Source organism: Mus caroli, unplaced genomic scaffold (assembly GCF_978045245.1).
Source record: "Mus caroli unplaced genomic scaffold, Mus_caroli_1 scaffold_17, whole genome shotgun sequence".
In the NCBI taxonomy this organism is placed as follows: Eukaryota; Metazoa; Chordata; class Mammalia; order Rodentia; family Muridae; genus Mus; species Mus caroli.
Genome location: NW_028227272.1, coordinates 22,278,441 through 22,299,416, shown reverse-complemented (window position 1 = coordinate 22,299,416; position 20,976 = coordinate 22,278,441). Strand labels below are relative to the sequence as shown.

At 40.0% G+C, this 20,976-nt stretch overlaps 1 protein-coding gene across 1 annotated transcript in view; it reads right to left on the bottom strand.

Annotated features, from left to right (window-relative positions):
* The window catches only part of Tprg1 (tumor protein p63 regulated 1), a 107,660-nt gene extending 87,874 nt beyond the window's left edge, over positions 1 to 19,786 (bottom strand). Inside the window, exons 1-2 of the mRNA XM_021185635.2 lie at positions 19,565 to 19,786; positions 9,596 to 9,687 (exon numbers count right to left, since the gene is read on the bottom strand). Of these exons, the coding sequence (XP_021041294.1) occupies positions 9,596 to 9,687; positions 19,565 to 19,786 (314 nt within the window). The remainder of the gene's footprint in view (positions 1 to 9,595; positions 9,688 to 19,564) is intronic.
* Between the last annotated feature and the right edge of the window lie 1,190 nt (positions 19,787 to 20,976).

Sequence of the window (20,976 nt, the reverse complement as noted above, 5' to 3'; positions counted from 1 at the left end):
ACACCCATGGAAGGAGTTACAGAGACACAGTTTGGAGCTGAGACGAAAGGATGGACCATCTAGAGACTGCCATATCCAGGGATCCATCCCATAATCAGCCTCCAAACGCTGACACCATTGCATACACTAGCAAGATTTTGCTGAAAGGACCCAGATATAGCTGACTCTTGTGATACTATGCCAGGGCCTGGCAAACACAGAAGTGGATGCTCACAGTCAGCTATTGGATGGATCACAGGGCCCCCAGTGGAGGAGCTAGAGAAAGTAACAAAGGGATCTGCAACCCTATAGGTGGAATAACAATATGAACTACCCAGTACCCCCCAGAGCTCGTGTCTCTACCTGCATATGTAGCAGAAGATGGCCTAGTGGGCCATCAGTGGAAAAGAGGCCCATTGGACTTGCAAACTTTATCTGCCTCAGTACAGGGGAATGCCAGGGCCAAGAAGTGGGAGTGGGTGGGGGATTTTGGGATAGGATTGGAAATGTAAATGAAATAAATACCTAATTATAAAAAAGATTGAAATGTACATTTTTTTAAAGGAAACTTGTGTTGGATAGTTTTCTAAATAATCAAAATTGAGTTTAAATAACTTAATTATTGGGCTATTATTTGCAGAGCTAAATGTCTTCCTAGTAATGCCAATACCCTATTTGATAACATTTGGGATAAAAATATCTGTAAAGGTCATGAATGAAAGAAACATACTAACAAACTATACATCAAAAGGCTCTGAATAATGATGTTCTAATTTCATTATAAATAATTATCACAACCTGTGTTAAGGTGCCAAGGAGAGGTCACAGAACACTTCGTGTGAAGGGAAGTATAAGTGGCTTTCCTAAGCAGGTAAGAGGTGACTTAACTCAACCTTGCCTCAAGGAAATGGGGAGGGGACAGCTAGAGAGTGGGGACAGGCAAGGCTCTTGCAATCCTGGGAGCACACATCCTGTGTGCAGGGTGGAAGTGGCTTGTGGCTAGCCAGTGTGTACCTCCATAAGAGAAGCTAATTCACCTGCTTAGACAAGTCTTCAGAACTCTTTTGTCCTCTGCTTTCTTCCTACTTTTCCAGCTCCTCAGGCTCTCTCAGTATTGTGCAGACTAACCTACACATGGAGTTGATCATGATTTCCAGAGCCTGCCTCTCTTCTTCACCCATGTTCTCTCCAGGAGCTGGAAGAGTGCTGCTCTATTTCCAGCCGTGCTCTTTTTGACTCTTTGCTCTTTCTTTAATCTTACCCATTCCCTTCACTGTAAGCAGTGATCTCCAGTGAATTGTCATAGAATCATGTGTGGGACAGATACTAGTGTGTGTCATATTTCGGTGTGACCTCATTATCTGTCCTTCTTTCTCATAAGACTGAGGGCACTCAAAACTTAGGATACCCAAGATATAAGATACAGTTTTCTAAACACATGAAACTCAAGAAGAATGAAGACTGAAGTGTGGACACTATGCCCCTCCTTAGAATTGGGAACAGAACACCCATGGAAAGAGTTACAGAGACAAAGTTTGGAGCTGTGACGAAAGGATGGACCATCTAGAGACTGCCATATCCAGAGATCCATCCCATGATCAGCATCCAAACGCTGACACCATTGCATTCACTAGCAAGATTTTGCTGAAAGGACCCAGATATAGCTGTCTCTTGTGAGACTATGCTGGGGCCTGGCAAACACAGAAGTGGATGCTCACAGTCAGCTAGTGAATGGATCACAGGGCCCCCAATGGAGGAGCTGGAGAAAGTACCCAAGGAGCTGAAGGGATCTGCAACCCTATGGGTGGAACAACATTATGAACTAACCAGTACCCCGGAGCTCTTGACTCTAGCTGCATATGTATCAAAAGATGGCCTAGTCGGCCATCACTGGAAAGAGAGGCCCATTGGACATGCAAACTTTATATGCTCCAGTACAGGGGAACGCTAGGGCCAAAAAGTGGGAGTGGGTGGGTAGGGAAGTGGGGGGGGGTATGGGGGACTTTTGGGATAGCATTGGAAATGTAATTGAGGAAAAGATGTAATAAAAAAAAAATATATATATATATAAAAAAAAGACTGAGGGCACTGACAAACTAGAAAGTGCCACTGGTTTTCAGCACTTAGGGAAGAATCTGAATTATGAAGGGGGCTCTGCAAATATATAAACAGATGCATGAATAAGGGACTATTAGTAAATAGAACTAAATAACAAAACCAGAACTATAATATGGGACATAACATGAAACAAAAGTTATGGGAATCACTGAACAGATTCAGGTAATTTAATTCTTGAAATGACCTTTGCAACATCTTCATTTTATAGATGATAAACTGAGACCCAGTGAACATAATAGACATGTAGAATACCTAGGTAGTAACTGAGTGAGGCATTTAGAAGCATGAGATTTCTTTTGCCTCTTGGCTCTTCTCTGAGTTCTCCCTAATTGGTTGCAGTCATGGGAAAACAAGCACTTCCAAGTACAATTGTGACTGCAGTAACTAAATGCTCTCACTGTCCTATAATGCAGGTCACTCGGGGAGCATTAGCTCTCTGGACGAGGTTGCCACCATGGAGAATTTATAGAGAAAAGCAATGTGTTTAATTAAGTGGCTGTTGAAAACACCCACCAGGACAAATGGATTCTGGCAACAGAGGTCCTTTTGTTACTGCCAGAGTCCTGCCACAGGTCATTAAGATCTTGATAGATTTGAGGCGCTTTTCAGCTTCATTGCTTTCACCCAAAGACATGGCAAGTCTTCTGGGGCTTCAGTTGCTGTGAAGGCCCGGAGATTTGGAGACAGCGCCATACTGGTATCTGAGGAGAACTCTATCAGAATTAAATTAGGTGGGTTCTGGGCCATACCATGTAGCATTCAATAAACTGAGCTTGAAGAACATTGCATCAAAGCACTGTCTACACAGAGCTCACTGTGAGTGGAGCTACATAATAGAAAGTGAGTGCAAGGATAGGGGCTGAGATTATTTTGGATAAATTAATATGGAACTGTTCTATGGACTTGGGTCTCAGAAGGACAGTGTCTTAAGGTTTCTTTTGTTGAGATAAAACACCAAGACCAATATGCAAGTTGGAGAGGAAAGGGTTTACTCTGCTTATACGTCCATATTGCTATTCATCATCAAAGCAAGTCAGGACAGGAACTCAAACAGGGCAGAAACCCTGGACAGGAGCTGACAAAGAGTGCATGGAGGGGTGCCACTTACTGGCTTGCTCATGACTTGCTCAACCTGCTTTCTAATAAAACTCAGGGCCACCAGACCAGGGATGGCACCACCACAATTGGCTGCATCCTCCCCATCAATCACAGATTAAGAAAATGCTTTATGGGCTTGCCCCCAGCTCAGTCTTACGGAAGACGTCTTCTCAATTGAGATTCTGTTCTCGCTCAGATGACTACAGTTTGTGTCAATTTGACCTAAGTCTAGCCAGCACAGACAGCGAAAGTATGGATTACTGCAAGGAGAGGAAACCAGGTAAGCATAATCACAGGGCCAAAGTATAGCATCAGGAATTTCAGAAGATGTGAAAAACTGATGGAATTTCTAAAATTGGTCAATAGGGTTGGAGTGAGGATATGACTCACTGATTTCCAAAGAACAAGAGAAGCAGTAATAACCCATGGAAGCTCATGGATGAAAAGCATAAAATTGATAGAGATAGATGCTTCTCAGATTTAGGGTGTATAGGAATCTTGCAAAACTGAAAGTTCAGCTTTAGCTCTGGGGTAAGGCCTGAGAGTCAGCATTGCTATGAAGCTTCAGGTGATGCACGTGCTACTGAACTCTGGACCACAGATTCCACAATAGGCACCTAAGATGCACTCAAGTGTACAGAAAGTGAATGGAGTCGGGCAGAAGCAGCAGCTTAGCCTGGAAAGGTAACTGGCACAGCCTTTATAGCCTTTAGTTTCTTGTGATTTTAAAGGATTAGAAATTGATAGTTTCCAGTTTTCTGGTCTTTTTCCCCTTTTAATTATTGTTAGCTATATTTTCCATTACGGAGCTGTTTTGTAATTCTTATAACATAATTAGACTATGACAAGATGGAAGTGTGGCTGGCTTTGGTCCATCAGCATCACTCACCAGCCCCTCCAGGCATTTGACTATTTTAGCTGTTTCTGAGCAAAGACTAAATAAAGTCAAATGAAAAGCCCTCAGAGAGAATGGTCTGGGGAGGGAAAGAGGAAGGTCTGTAATCCTCTGACCCTCTTCCCTGCAAACAAAAGCCAATCAAAAAAGAACCCAGACACAAGCACACAGATCGTTTAACCAATTTAAACCATAGCAATCTTTGTGTCAGGAGAGTGAGAAATCACAAAAGGCCCCAGAAGCACTGTAATGGAAAGACAACAAGGCTGGGAGAAAGAAGTCACCAAGTCAGGCTCTCTTCTGACCTTTAATAAGTGGCTGCCTTTGAACAGGTCATTTAATCTCTGGATTTCTTCATCCATAAAATGAAGCCAGAATCTTGCATGGTCCTGCCCTTGGAGACTGCTTGAGGAGAGCAGGTGAGAAAGAGAAAGATGCCACATGTACTGCAGCTCTGTGCATGGGTGTGGCCCCGAGAGGCAAGTGTGGGGAAAACAGGGCGCAGGCTCACTTGTTCTCAGAGTATCCCTGTCTCTCTATCTTTGTTTAAGTGTTTATTTAAAATCCTTTGTTTTTGTCGTGTGTGTGTGTGTGTGTGTGTGTGTGTGTGTGTAGGTGCGGGTCAAAGGACAACTGACAGGAGTTTGTTATCTACCTACCATGGACAACTGACAGGAGTTTGTTATCTACCTACCATGGAGGTTCTTGGGTTTGAACTCGTGGTGCAAAGCTTTGCAACAAGCATCTTATTCACTGAGCCATCTCAATGCCTCTATCACTGTTTTATTTAACGACCTGGGGGAATCAGTCTGAAAAAAATTTCTAAGTTAGCAGAGATGATCTGCACACTTGCACTTACCCCACCAAAGCCAACAAACAGGATTTTCATTATTTCAGCCATGTTTGATGGGAGGAACCATGATGGGCTCTTGAGATGCCACACATAAAAGAAGTGGTCCCTGTCCATCATGTGACTTCAAAGAGAACTCACATGGAGAGTATTTTAGCCCAGCTGATGGTAGAATGGTCCTTAACTTTGCTACTATAACTGTAGATGTCTCAGTTAGGGTTTTATTACTGTGAAGAGACACTGTAACTATGGCAACTCTTATAAAGAAAAACATTTAATTGGAGCTGGCTTACAGTTCAGAAATTTAGTCCATTATTGGTGTAGCAAGAAATACAGTGGTGTGCAAGCAAACATGGTGCTGGGGGAGCTGAGTTTTCTACATTTTGATCAGCAGGTAGCAGGAGACTAAGATACAAGGCACAGACTTATGCTTTTAAAACCTCAAAACCTACCCTCATGGTGACACACTTCCTCCAACAAAAACACACCTACTCCAACAAGGCCATACCTCCTGATAGTGACACTCACTCCTTATGGGCCAAGCATTCACACACATGAATCTATGGGCACCATACTTCTTCAAACCACCACACTAGGGTCCTCCTCTGAGCCTGAACTTCTCATCTTACACAGGTGAATCTTTTTTTAGAATGTTATTGTGATGAATTCACAAGGAAGAACACTTTACAATGCTGTAGAAATGTTCCTAATTGTTCTTATCAAATACCATGATGCTTCAATGTCTTTCCAGTCAAAGTCTTTCTCCACCAGAATCTTTTGACTCAGTGCTTTGAGGTTAAAGAATAATAATAAGCACTTAATTCTGTGTTGTACCCCACTGGTGGTTTGAAAAGAAATGGTTAAATAAAACCCAAAACAAAACAAAACAAAAAGAGCAAAACAAACAAACAAAAAATCCAATAACTTTCAAAAACTACATGATATCTAGGAACAATTCAGGGGAAATGCTGAGATCAATGGCATTTAGAGATCATCAAAACTACAGGGATTATATTCTTTCAGTCATAAATGCAAAGACAGTATGTACCATAACATGTGCTACATTGTAAGCATTTGGTTAAACATAATTATTAAAGTATAACCATCTTTAGCAAAATGCATGAAGACTGGCTAGACTATTACAAAAAAAAATAACAGTGGATGTGTTTCTTTCACGAGATTAAATTTCTAATGGACTGAACAACATATAGAACCAATTCCATTAGCTTAGAAAAGAGATTAGGCCAGGTATAGTAGTGTAGGCCTGTCAGTACTACATTGAAAGCAGAAACAAGAGGATTAAAATAGTCAGTAGTTCTCCGGTCTTTATTTTACTACAACCATAATAGTACTATTATTGTCTCATGTTTATCCTTGGCTACATAGGAGTCCCTGTTACAAATACATAAAGGTGTAAAAAGGAAACCTCCTTGTGTTTGTGCAGCTGCTGTGACAAGAACTAAAGGACAGGATCCACACCCAGGTCTTCTGTTCCATTTTCACTCATTCGGTTCTGACAGGAGAGGTGATTTGACTCCATGTGCGATCTACTCTCTGTATGCCAGACACAGGAACTTCATTAGATTGCATATATTAGTCATACCAAAGTCCTAAGATTGAAACTGGGTTGGTTGGAGGAAAATCAGGTAATGAAAACATACTCTGGATGTTTTCACTAATGTGAAGAACAAGAATCACTTGGGCTCTGCCACTATTAGCGGGTCTTCTCACTTAAGAATGAGAATTGTCTCTTCCACCCTTTGTGTGAAAGGAGGAGCCCATCTCCTCTGACTCTCACAGCACTGAAGACATAAGCATCTGGAGCACACTGGACTGAAGAGGCTCCACTGCCATCGAGCCACACTGTCTGACACTCCACAGAGTGTCAAGATGTTCATGGTATTGGCTTAATGGATCTCTTCTAGAAGTACCCACACAAGTTTTTTAATGTCCCTTTTTAGAAGGGCCAAGAAGGAAGAGGAAGAAACGTTGAAATAAGTACTATGTTTTCTTTACAACTACATAGCCACAAAAATCCCCTTTAAAAAGGATGGCTGTGAGCCTACATCCTAACAGTTTGTCTCAAGTACTTGTGATAGTTTAGCAAACTGGGATCCAAGTACAGTTTATGGCCCCCTCACCAGTTTATCCTCCCAGTTTTTTCGGCCATTGTCTACATCCACTTCCCAAATGCCTTCAACTCATTTTTCTAGTATTTCTGAATACTATATCATACCAGTTTAGATTATCGTGAGACTCAGCAGAATTAATATGGAAGACAGCTTTACTAACACCTCTTTATTCCTTTTGCTTTATATAGAAACCTTTCTACTAGAAACAGCCAAGCTAGGCTCAACCAAAAACAGTGTTTGGACCCATAAGTAGAATGGCCTACTCAACCTTTCTTTGTGAACACTCCCCTTTTCCCTCAAATTTGTCCTTAGTTCTGTAGATAATTAATGACAATCCTTGCGGAAGCATCTAATAGGGCTCTGAGACGGCTTCCTCTCTCGTGTTTCTTCCAGAATGCTTCTTCAGTATAGTAATACTATATCGCCTTTGAAACCAAGAGTGACTCAGTCAATCCATCATTTTTCTAGGACCAAACCAAGAAGTTACTGATGACTTTTCTTACAAGCAATGAAGTACAAAGATCCGCAAAGCCCAGTTGGGTCAGCTATCAGTTTCTCCTCTCAATTCCTAATGTATCCTTCAATGAGAGCCCTGGGATAAACAATGCCATTCATCTCCTCCGCAGTGCTAACATGTTAATCTTCAGTGATAGTGGGCATGGCAGGCTATTATAGTGTACAGTGTATAGTGTATGGTTTCTTACCTTCCAACATAGTCAAGGTGGAAGAGAAGCAGGGAAGACTGTCTCAGCCACAAGCCCAGAACAGGCCCTGCAAACTCTCAGCTTCCACCTTCAAAACATTTCTAAAATTTTATATGCAAACTTTTCCATTGACCACCAGAAAAAGCAACCTCCATCAATTGGATGGCAAACTAATACTCTGTTAGTTTTTAAATGTTATCATGATGTTAATGCTACAAGCAGGGCCCACCTGACTTTTATATCTGCGCTGTTAACATGTTTTCTGTCACTGTCTTACGTTTAGACAGTCTACAAAGTGTTGGACTATGAAATTAAGTTATGGTCTGTGGTGTTTTCCAATTTTGAAATTATTGGTGTAAATATTGTTGTGATGCTGAATTCACGCTCTCGGGGATCCTCGTGCTTATCTTCCCTGACCAAAGCCGACTTATCATTTTGTAGGTCAAACAGGGCTCTCTGTTTGAATGAGGGATGGAAAGGGGGAACAAATCATAGATTTGACCAAATGAATTAGTGAGAAGTTCAAATTGTAGGCTTTCCTTTTCATTAGTAGTAACTCAGAGATTATAGAGATAGGTAGATTATAAATGAACGAAGGAGAAAGAGGAAGGATGATGGAGATGGGAAGAAGCAAAAGCGGGAGGAACAGAGGAGCAGAGGAGTCAGAGCAGAGGAGAGAAGGAAGAACAGAGGAGGAGGAGAGGGGAAGATAATTCAGGAAGAATTTTACAGTAACACCTAATTTTGTCCTTCAAAATCACTCAGTCTCATTTTATAAATAAAGACACGAAGATTAAAAAGTAACAACCAAAATGTCAACTTTGAGGCTTCTTTTCCTCCAGGTCTGGGAAGATGTTTGACAGAATGGTAGAAAATGTAAATCAGTCGGGTCTGATTCTCTTTCCGGCTTGTTGAGGACGCCATTTTGCCAGGCTGGATGGTTAGGCCTTCGAGGTTTCCTCCTGGAAACTCAGAACTAGATGCTTCTGTGATCCCGAGGAAAGCTATACATTTCACCCTCCAGAAAGAATTACTAGGATCCTGGAACTCGGATCCACTTCCCAGCTCGAAATCAGTCTTCACCGAACCCATGCAGAAGCAAGGTGAGCGTTTTAAGCACACTTCCACACAACATTATGGGTTCTATAGTAGGCAAGCATCCTCTTTTGCCTTTTAATATGTATCACTGAATGTTACACGAAAGGTCACAGGCAGTGCAATTTCTAGGAGGGGTAGAAAGGTAATTGTTGCTATGGTAGTATTCACAAGGGAAGCTCTTTCTGCTACGGAAGCATTAAGGGTAATGGAGGGTGTTACATGAGAAACATGGCCTTATGCTTTTGATAGGTTTGCTTGGTTCTTATCCTAACTTTCAGCAGTGGCCCCCTTCCCTATTCTACCTGATTTCCCTATTATCACAGTCCATACTCTACAAAGCATACAGACTAGATAGGAGACTGCATTTGTATCTTTTTTATTCCTCTTCTCTGCCCCTAGAAGGATGTCAAGTGTCGTTACAGAGAGCATGCTTGCGATGGAGAGAGATCAGAGCTGGGCACCTAGGAAACTACTGCCATTATCCTTGAAAGCAGTGACACAGACCCGAGCCATGGCTGCAGTGTCTGGGTGGAAGGAGCAGTCCAGAAAGTCAGAGTCAAACCCATCCACTCAGCCAGCTAAGTAAACATCGATGTCCAGTGGGAAACATCAGGAAATAACCGTATACAAACCCAGGGGAGCTCCTGTGACATGTCCTTCTCCTTTTCTGTTCCAGAGATGTCACCTGTTTCCACTTCCCTTCACACAGCAACATACTCACTCTGTCAGGAGCCAGAAGCCTTGAACAGTCTCCCCAGAAGTCTGTGCTATGTGGCCTTTCAAGTCTTCCACAGCAGTCTCAATGGCCCCTGGCTGAGGGAAAGAAGACATCATTTCACTTAGAGAAGACCAAACACTCTGTCTGTATTTAGGATTAGTTAAAAATGGCCACACCTCCTCCTCCACATCCTCCAGGAGACTAAGCGTGGTTTTGCATATTCCGGTCACTGCCTGGCAGAGAACTTGGTCTTGAACTCTGTGTTTTACTGTTAACTCTTTTGTCCTGGCCAAAAGAATTCCAGGTCCTATCTTCTCAAATCCTATGCTTTCTCACTAAAATCAAAATAGCCATTTTTAGAAGGACACTCCTTCCAGGGAAAAAAGTTTATTGGGAATTTGCATATATATAATTTAAATAATATATATTAGTAATATGTAAGATTATATGTAAGAATATGTGTGTATATTTGTGTGCATATATATGTGTGTGTGTGCATTACATATATACATATATATGTATATATATATTTAACTTTTCCAAATTATGTTGGTAAAATGCAAAAAGTAGCTTCCTGACCTTCAGTGTTGCTAACTCAATAGTTCAACTCTAACTCTCTCTCTCTCTCTCTCTCTCTGCCTCCCTCCCCCTTCAGTTTCTTAACTTTTGCAAAGCAAGTGTTCCTACTACTGTGCCTAGTTCTATGCAGAAATGGGTTGACATCTATTCTAGTAAGGTCATGCCTTCCCTAGTTCAATGATTCTTAAACTTCAGTGTACATAACAGCCATGCTGAAACATTTCTAAGTTGTATCCTATTCAGTTTCTGATTCAGTTGGTATGGGTTGGGACCTAAGACTGCATTTGTAGCATGTGATAGCATCGGTATGAAGACTGTTCTTGAGAGAATATATTTCATTTACGTATACGCATGACAACCAATACTCTCTAGACAATTATTCTCAATGCTTTAGTGTACATCAGAATCATCAGGCAGCTTCAAAAAAATAAAATCCTAACCCAATATACATACAAGTCAATTAGACCAGAAACTCAGTGGTTAGGTACACAAGCACTACTGGAATTTTTAAGGATAAACCCTCCTGTAGGGGAATCTGGACAAGAAAAGAGTGGTGGTGCCTCAGATGGGCTGTGCTCATGGTACAGAGTTTGCTTTATCTCCCTGGTTTGTTTTGTACAATCCAAGCCATCCACAATAGGATGGTATCCCTGAGATGAGGTGAGTGTTGAGTTGTCAATAAGCAACTCTGCAGTATTAACTTGGCTCTCACGACTAACCCTGTGGAGCCACTGCGATGACGTAATGCCTTCGATATCTCTTCAAGGAAATGTGACAATAACGTTTATAGTCCAAAACCCTGATTTCATCATCAGTCAGCCACTGGACTCAAGGATTTTCTCCCTGTGTCATGGTCTGCAGTTGGTTGAAGGCTGGTCAGAAAGCTAATACTGGTGCTCCATGCTTGCAGAAGGCCATGTGTCATAAAATCAGCAACTTCTGGGATTTCAGTCAAAATGCCTAGCACCTGCTGCCAGACAGGTCTATGCAGATGTCACTCATTTCCAGTGACTCTGAAGGCAGGCAGTTAAACGCCCCCCCCCTCCCCGCCCCTTCCAGGGAAATTCCTTTAATCTGCTGGCTATTCTCAGTTCTCTTAAGCTTATTTCTGTGAGAGGCATTTTGACTCTCCTGAGCCCACTTTTCAAAGTCCTCTGAAGTATAACGTGCTCTTTGGTGAGTCAACATTGGTATTTCTCAAACAATTTCTTTACATAATTTTAGCCTCACAAATATAACTCACTTGCGAAACTAATACTTTTGAGAAAAAAAGGCAGATAGAATTGGAGAGTAATTAAATAACCCTAAATAAGCATTTTGTTGAATGTTTTTATGCCAAGAAGTTCCCCCAAATATGTGCAGATGAATATAATAATGTATAAAAATTTAAAGTCTTAGTATCTTCCAAACAAAAATTAAATGCCAAATCTACCCAAATGAAAAATAATCTACATTAAATCCAGATATACCTCTGTGAAGTTATACTTCAGAAATTCTTGCACATATGCAAAACGGCATGAATGAAGGACTCTCGAAAGCCTTGTTTGTAGACAACAGTAAATGGGCATTAAGAAACAGATACTGATCAAGACCGTGCTATAATATGGAATATCTTTGGATAATCTAATATAATGAAAGCTTAGGAGTAATAAAGTATATTGCTCAATGGAAAAAATTAAACAAGAAAGGATTAGGTAGGCCACCTTCCTTATACAGAACTGTGTTGAGTAAATACATTCTTGTTTGATGACACACAGCTAAAGTAATCATAAAAAGTCTATGAAATTATTGATGTTTGTTTCCTCAGATGGGAAACCATGAGATGGAAATAGAACATTCAAGCCATGCTTTCCTATCCACCTCTTCAAAAGCGGAACACCAAAAGTGTGTTATTTATGGGATACTTTGATGCTCTCTAAAGCTCTGTCAATGCTCTCATTGTCTGGACCACTATTTTTTTTTCAATATAAACATTGTTTGGGCTCTTTGAGGATATAGAGCTGTACTTCCTTCCCTTTTAGTAATGTTAGTTCATTGACATTTTTTATTGTTTTAAAATAAATACATTTGAATCTGATAATTTAAAATAAAAAGATAAAAATACACAGGTCAATTCTCGATCGTCCTTATGACTATCTAGAATCCATGGTAAGTTGTCTTGGTACTCTTCATTAGTTGATTTATTTGTTAGATTGTTTTGATATTTATTACTGTAACTGAACTGTTATTGGGAGATACCTTGAGGTCCTGTACATTAACTAGTAACAAACACTGGATGGTGAAAAACTTTCCCTTCATTCCCACTACTGATTATATTAAATAAAAGGAAAACGGCCATACTAGAATTCAAGGAACAAATGCTTAGTGCGATCAAGCACTTAGCTCTGAGACTGCATTCTAAGACAAACAGGAAACTATGATCAAATGCAGCACCTCAAACAACATAGTGACTCTACTGTCTCTCCCATTTTAGCTCCAGCAAAAATTTTAGTTCCAGGCAAAGCAAACCCTCTTGGGAAATTCCAGACTTGCCTGTTTGTTCCCTTGTATTTCCATGATCTAGATAAGTCCACAGTCAATGCTGACCCAAACAATACCCATGAGTTTGTCAATGGTTTCCATGCAATAAGCTCCCTACCCCTGCGAAAAGAAGAAGCAGCTGTTCAGGAAAGACGACTCTTAGAGACTCTGGCTCTCGGGCTTCTTGTGTAGCTACTATGATGGCTAGATAGAAACCATTTTGTAATAAATTCAGAAGTAATAAAACTAGCTGAAAATCTTCCATAATGTGTAAAGGCCAAGCACATTTTTATTTCCTTGAAAAAAAATGATGAAAATTCACCTTATTACCGTATTCCTGTGGTTCTGTTCGCACAAAAGAATAAATCATCTTTATGACAGTCCTCAGGAGTTTCAGTACAATGGAAGCTGAACAACCTCTTGCCCAGTGAGATGTTTATTTTCTAAACTAAATGGAAGCTCACACAGGCAATAACAATAAAACTAATAAATGTATTTGTTCCTAATGTGAGGGCAAGTCACTAGGAACCCTCTAGCAAGAGAAGAGGAAAAGAGAGAGAGTACGAAAGCCAAATTAGTGTCATGGAAGCAATGACATCTCACTACACAATGGGAAGTCCTGAACCTGCTTATTAAAGTCTCGCTGCTCACAATAGAACACAGGCTATAAAAAGGCCATGGGGAACCATTAATTAAATATTAAAAGATCAAATAGTTTTAGTCCCATTAGTTTGTATGTAATTTACATTCTCTAGTATAAATTTAGAGATAATTCTCCATCTCGAATAGCTTTCAACTTTCTGATAAGGTATCTGCAAATACAGAGCCCTACAGGGAGTTTAAAAATATCTTTCTCCATGTGGGCTAAGCATTGTTCTTTTCATAAAAAGTTGCTTTTGAACATCAGTCTCCATAACTAAGATGATTATCATAATATACCTCAAGTTATTAGCCTTGAGGGATACTTTTGTTCAGAGAAGGCATGAGGCCCTTTTTAGATATGTCTAAGCAATAATAGCAGATCCACTAAAACAAGAGAAAAGGGTTGCAAATGTATGGAAAACAAGTGTTTTAGACTTTCATTGGGTGACCTCTTATTCCTGTCCCAAGGTCATGGGTCAGACAGTGGCAGTATCGGGACTCGTGCATTGCAAGTATACTTCCCAGGCCTGGCAAGATCCTAGGGATGCTGGTTAACCATGGACAAGTAACTCTTCCTTTAGCTACCTTAGGAAGTTGACTGGCCATTTCTCAGGTTTCACTTTCTCTGAGAACAATTCTCCCAAACTATGCCAGAAAAGCATACTTTTTTATATATAATGATAATGATCAGCAAACCACAAAGGGAGTTTAAGAGGGCAATAACTTATTTTATGATCTGGTACTTTAGGCATGTATATCATATATCCTAAAATTTTCACCTATTTTTCAAGATTTCCTAATTCCATGCCAGTCATTTCTTTGAAACTCCCTTTTGAAACGCATAGCATTGAATTATTCTTTCCCTGCTATCCCTGAGTATTCCTGGCACCTGAAAAACTGTGCTATGTTATCACAGAAAGCCAATGAAATACATTTCATTTCCAGATCAGTGATATGAACAGAAAATATTTTCAATATCCAGCTAAAGTCAAACACATTGTAGTATATAACCTCTTTGTGAGATGCTATGGTGCTCATAAAAAATGATGTCACAAAATAGTGTATCCATGTGAAACAACATTTAGCATAGAAACTTTAATTACATACAGAAATTTTATATATGAAAAGCAAAACAGAAATCCATTCACAAGTGTGTAAGAGCCCATGAAATTCACTTTTTAGTTCATGTTGAACTGTGACACTAAAGTGACTTTTATGTTTTATATTTTCAAAATTTTTTTTTATCAACAAACTACTTCTTGGGTGATAATAATCCTAAAGTCTTCCAATAAAATCCTTCAGAAACGGATTCTTCCACTTACTCCCTCAGTGCTCTTCACAATGTTCAATGCATAGATTTTAAATTCTTAGCCTGGGATCTGTTGATTTGTCTGTGATTGTGGCATGAAATCATAGTACTATAAATAGGTAACTAGGATACTAGTTCTAGCCCTAGGTTTTCTGTTTTGCACACTCTTGGGAAAAGTCCAATCTCACTCGCTATTGTGTTAGAAAGAAAGAGTAATTTGAGCAAGTGCACATCAGTATTGGCAGAACACTTACAGAAATGCAGAATCCAATTTGTTCACCAGCTGGACCATGACATCCGAGATCTCACTTCAGATCTAAGAAGTCATCACATTACGGTGACTCTCACACATCTGAAACTTCAAGTGTTGTGATCTTACTTAATTATGCCTTGAGAAAGTCAACTATCCTCCTCTTTACTGCCACAGACCCTTCTGTCAACAGTTATATCTCACCCTAAGGATCATGGTGAGGTCATAGGCACCTTGCTGCCATTTTAATGACTACTTATAGAATTGTGACTGTAAGCAAAAATAAGAGAGAGGAAGTACTGAAAGTAACAATGTTTGAAATGTTTATATATGTGTCATATACTAGATGAATATTGACAAAGTTAGCTCTTTTAGGGCTCTATACAAAATTTGTGTTTTATTTATACTTTTCAGGAGAAGAAATTGAGACTCACATATACATACGTTCTCTCATTAATTTTAAATTTAAATTTATTAAAATGTTTGTGGGAACGCCAGGTGTGGTGGCCCACACCTTTAGTCCCAGCACTTGGGAGGCAGAGGCAGGCAGATTTCTGAGTTCGAGGCCAGCCTGGTCTACAGAGTGAGTTCCAGGACAGCCAGGTCTACACAGAGAAACCCTGTCTCAAAACAAACAAACAAAAAAGTTTGTGGGGTATTGTTCATCCCACAATATATAGGGATGTATATAGTGTAATCAAACAAAAATCTCTGTGCTAAGTGTGGGTTACTTCCTACTGAACTTTTGACTAGGTGTTTCCCTGAGACCCACAAAACAACATGGATTATAGCCATTATTCTTGGTCACCCACCAGAAACTGATGGTAAGACTATTTATTGCTAAAGGCATCATACACATAGGTCCTGGGACATGATTCTGCATTGGATCAAGCCAATCAATGGCTCAGCACTCTCAAAGCCCTGTCCCTAGCTGAGGAGTTATCAGCAGTTTCTGGCTGTTAGAAGAGGGTCAGTCTTCTTCAGAAATGTGGCCCATGTTTTCCCATGCCCATTTGTATGTTCCTCTACACTATATATATATATATATATATATATATATATATATATATATATATATATATATGCAGCATAACCCAAACTCAGTGGGTTATAAAAATAGAAGAAAATGAGTGAGGAGGAGAAAAGGGGGAGGAGGAGAAATAGGACAGGACATGTTATTGGGTATGTATAGGTGTCTCAGAGAATTTGGAGGGAAAGACAGAGAGTTGATATAATCTAAATATTCATTGTATTTGTGTATAAAATTACAAAAGAATAAATTAAAAAACTTATAACCTGTGGCTGCTTGTATTATTTTAATTTGGGTTCCTGCATGTAAGATACTGAGGAACCCTGCCCCCAATTGGTTGTGATTGGTAAATAAAGATGCTGGCAGCCAATGACTGCACAGTGCAGATAGAGGTGGGAGCTTAGGATTTTCATGGGCTCAGGACCAAGAAGGGAGAGGAGAGAGGAGAAAGAAATCAGCCATGCTGGGAGAAGTAGATGAAAGATGCCACACCTGAGAAGGTTTGGAGCAGAGATCATAGACATGTAAGAGCCAGGGTATAGTGGCCCAAGAGTGCTCCACCATGGACCCAGGGCAGCCAAGATGCAATATAGGTTTAGTAATAAATAGCTCTGGAATATTGGAGGGAAATAGATTAGCCAGGTGGTGGTTAGGAAGTGGCCCAGTCATTAAGCTGATTAAGGCATATCAGAATATAAAAGCCGTGTATTTGTTTGAGAACCCAGAACACTGGGGGTGGGGCATCATGGAAGGTGCAGCCGCCAGGATCAATTTGAGTATTGACTTGAATACTATTATAATAAACTAATCAGCACTAAGAGGCAATACAACTGCCTCTTCATTGTTCTCCCACTTGTCCATGCACACTTATTGCACACTCATATTTACACAACGTTCTGGACTCTACCTGCTGTTTGACAGGGAGCAGGATGTCCCTTAACCCTCACAGGCCACAAAGCTTCTCCATGGTGACTTAATCTTGTTTAAGAAGGTTGTCCTCAGAAGCTCTTGAGCACTTGGGTTTGTTTTCTATAGGTCTGTTGAAGAGGATACCATTGTGTAAAGATTTATATAACTTGCAACTTTTATCTAGGAAGAGCAGTGCATGTGCATCACCTAGCGGAAGCTCTTGCACTAGGCTCAGGTGACCTCATTCGCTTGACACTTGTTCACCTTTTTTTTTAAATGCTTATTTATATTTCACATATATGAGGTGTTTGCCTGCATGTAAGTGCACCATGTGAGTGCCTGCTGCCTGTGGAAGCTGAAGAAGATGTCTGATCCCCTGAAACTGGAGTTGCAGGTGGCTATGAGCCACCATGTGGGTGTTGAGAAGCAACCCTGGATCTTCTGCAAAAGCAATAAGTGCTTTTAACTATGAAGTAATCTCTCCATCCTCCTGTGGGTTTATTCTTAAGACAAAGATAGTATGGTTTCTCTTACCTGCTTCACTGTGTTGTACAGGGCCATAGTTCTTAAACAGAAGCTGTAAATATCTAATGACACATGTAATAGCTTTGGGACTGTGTCAATTCATCTAAACAGGAACTATATAATTTAGATTTCCCTGTATGTTTCCAAACGGGAGGTAGGCACAGGGAAATTAATTTCAAAAGACAAACATGAAACCAATTGTTTTACTTATTGAAGATCAATTCAATTCACTATGCACAACAGCACAGTTAAGGAAATTGCTGCCCTGGCTCACTTGCTGGCAAGGAGCATCATAATACCAACATCTCCTTTCATTACAGTCTGACATCATCCCTAAGATTCTCCTATACACAGTTCATTGGCAAAGGCACTTGCTTCTGAAAGTGACTTGCCATTAAGATTATGGTGGTAGAGGTTGGTGGTAATGGTCAGTTTTCCTCATGAGTTCTCCTTGTCAAGAGGAACTCTTTCAGTTTTGCCATAATGGTATTTCCTGTTCCTACTGTAGATAGCTAACTGGTCAATCCCTGCCACCTTCAGGACTACCATGAGAAGCAAAGCAAAGGTCTGAACATAGACTGTTCATCCTGCTTTCATAGCTGGACCAGCTCCAATCACCAGGCCCTTATGCTGAACCACAGGTTTGTACATTTCCATCAAACCATGGCTTCATCCATATCTAGATCATAAAACTCCAAAGGGTGCTTATATTTCCTTTGCAGTTCCATCTCCACTTAACTTTGCATATTCAATAAAGTTCACATATTTTGGAAAACAGACCATATGCTTGACATATGCAAAAACACTCACACAAACACAGATAACATAGCACCTACCAAAGTGCCTTGCACATAAGAGTCTACGTGATGTTTAAACACACACATATTCATACCCACTCACACATTCAGTTGCTTTAGTTTGAACTTTATCTTAAATGAAATTATATAAAGTCACTAAACCAGAATTCATTCAGGGTTGTAAATCGCCTCAAATTCTTAACTTCCACTTATTTATGATATTGGGCTGGAAAATATATTTTGAAGGGTCAGAAAGATGAAGATAAAAGTGATACACAAATCAGAGAACCTGAGCATGATCTCCAGAAACCACACACCACACACACACACACACACACACACACACACACACACACACACACACGTCTCAATAGTGTGGGGCACATATATAACTCCAGCACTCTTGTTGTAAGGTGAGATGTAGAGATGAGAGAATTGTTCAGAAGCTTTCAAGCTAACTAGTCTGGAGTATGTATCATGGTAGATGAAAACCCCACAAGAAAGTTCCTGTCTCAATAGAGTGGAAGATTATAATCAACTTCCGAATGTTTTCCTCTGCCCTGATATTCAAAAGCACTCCCACATGTGAAAGAAATGAAGAAAGACAAAGACAGAGAGACAGAGACACAGAGAAAAAGAAGTTTATTTTTCAACAAAAAGGTGCCCCATGTATGCATAAAAACTGTATTGTCATGGTGCACACTCCTGTACTTTTCCTTCACTAGCTTATGGCTGTTGTGTTAAGAAGAACTTAGGAGGACTGCAAAAGATCAGTAAGTAGAAAAAACAATCAACAAAGAAGTAATAAATCCATGAAGTGCTTTCCATTTGATCCAAATGCTAGAAATGTATTATAGTAGCCTTTTACACTGCTATGTAAGCCTTGTCCGTTTACTTTTCTGGATCCAATGTTCAGGTAAGAACTCTGAGCCCCACACTGCAACTGCAGACAGTCTCAATTTCAAACCTTTGCTTCCATATTAAACCAGCATCCTAGCATCCATCCTGAGATTCAGCTCAGCCTCCGCAGCACATTCTACTTAATAGTCTTATGTCTTTCTAAAAGAACGAGGTCATAGATTTATCTTCTAGCTACTATATTGCATGTTCTCTAGATAATAAGCATTAATTCTTTGAGGCTAGATTTTGCATACCTACAGGAGTGAAGTCAAAATATAAAGGCCACAGGAATTGAATCTCTTTGATATAATATGAGAGATAAAAGTTGATGGGTCTGGTTTGTCTGAAGTTTACAGCCTTCATTCATACAATGGGAATAAAGACAACTACATGAGGCTCATGGTGACTATTAAAAGAGGTTTATAATATGTAACCCTTGGCCAACTGCAGTACAGAGAAGATGGTAAGATTTCAAAAGAAATTTTGAATAGAATTGAAATCATGATTTTACCCGTGTAGCAAAGTACTTCCGTGAAACATAGGGCTGGCGATAAGGATTGGGGTACAGTGTCGCTTCAGTTATACTCTGCTGTCTTGAAATCCTCCTTGATCCTGGGTCCTTGCCTGAATTCCCCTCCTTTGTGGACAAGTGGTCATTTTCAGAGGGTTGGTCCTCTTCCTCTTGCTTCAAAGATACGGGCTGGAATCCATCAAAGCTCCCAATTGTTGCCATTTCTTTAGCCTAAAACATTGAAATAATCTTTTCATTAAATGATAAAGCATCCCACCCATATTCTGGCTATGGAAAAACAGGTTACAAGGAGCAAAAGATCTTCCCAAAATGGAAACGGTCATACTTTAATTGAACAGAGGCACCAGTGGATAGTGCAGGAGCACTGTCACCTAAATGCAGGGCCTTTACTGGGGCAGAGAGGTAGACACGCTCAGGTCTGAGAAAATGAGGTTGTGAATCTCTCCTTTTCCTCCACTTTATTACTGGAACATAAACTGAACATAGGAAATGTAGCATAAAATTATGGCCAGGTAATTTATCTTTGGGATTTCCTGGCATTTTTGTCTAAAACTGCCTGGTTTGTATTTAAAAGTGAAAAAGCAACAAAAATGCATCTGACCAGCTCCAGGGATTGGTGTGAGAATGTGTGGGTTGAGTAAGGATGCCCCTCATAGGCTCATATTTTTGAATGCTTGGCCACCAGGGAGTGGCACAACCTGAGAAGGATTAGGAAGTGTGACTTTGTTGGAGTAGGTGTGGCTTTATTGGAGGAAGTCTCATTGGGGGTGGGCTTTGAGGTTTGAGAAATCCAAGCCAGGTCAGGTACCTCTCTCTTCTTGTCTATGGATATGATGGAGAACCCTCAGCTACTTCTCCAGCACCATATATATCTGTGTGCTCCCACGCTGTCTACCATGATGAGAATGGACTAGATCTCTGAAATGGTAAGCTGACCTCCAATTAAATGATTCCTCTTATAAGAGTTGTCACGGCCATAATGTCTTTTCACAGCAACAGAACACTGACTAATAGGATATAAACCACCTGGAACTGTCATATTTTCAAATCGAATGTTCCAATTCTAACATTTTATTTTAAGGAAATGATTCAGAAAAATTTCCAAAGATACATACACATACTGATAACCTTGTATTACATTCTTTGATAACACAATTATGTCTAGTAGATAAATACTGTATGTAATAAATAGCAATATTAAGCATTAGTACAACTTTGCATTTAATAGAAAATAATTTAAATAAGACAAGGATTCTTCATTGGACAAATGTATGTCAAATACAGTGCAGCTCTTAAAATATGAATATGTACTTTACCATAGAAAGATGTCCAAAATATATTTTTATTTTTATGGAAAAAGAAAGTTATCACACATGAGTTGTATTGCTCAG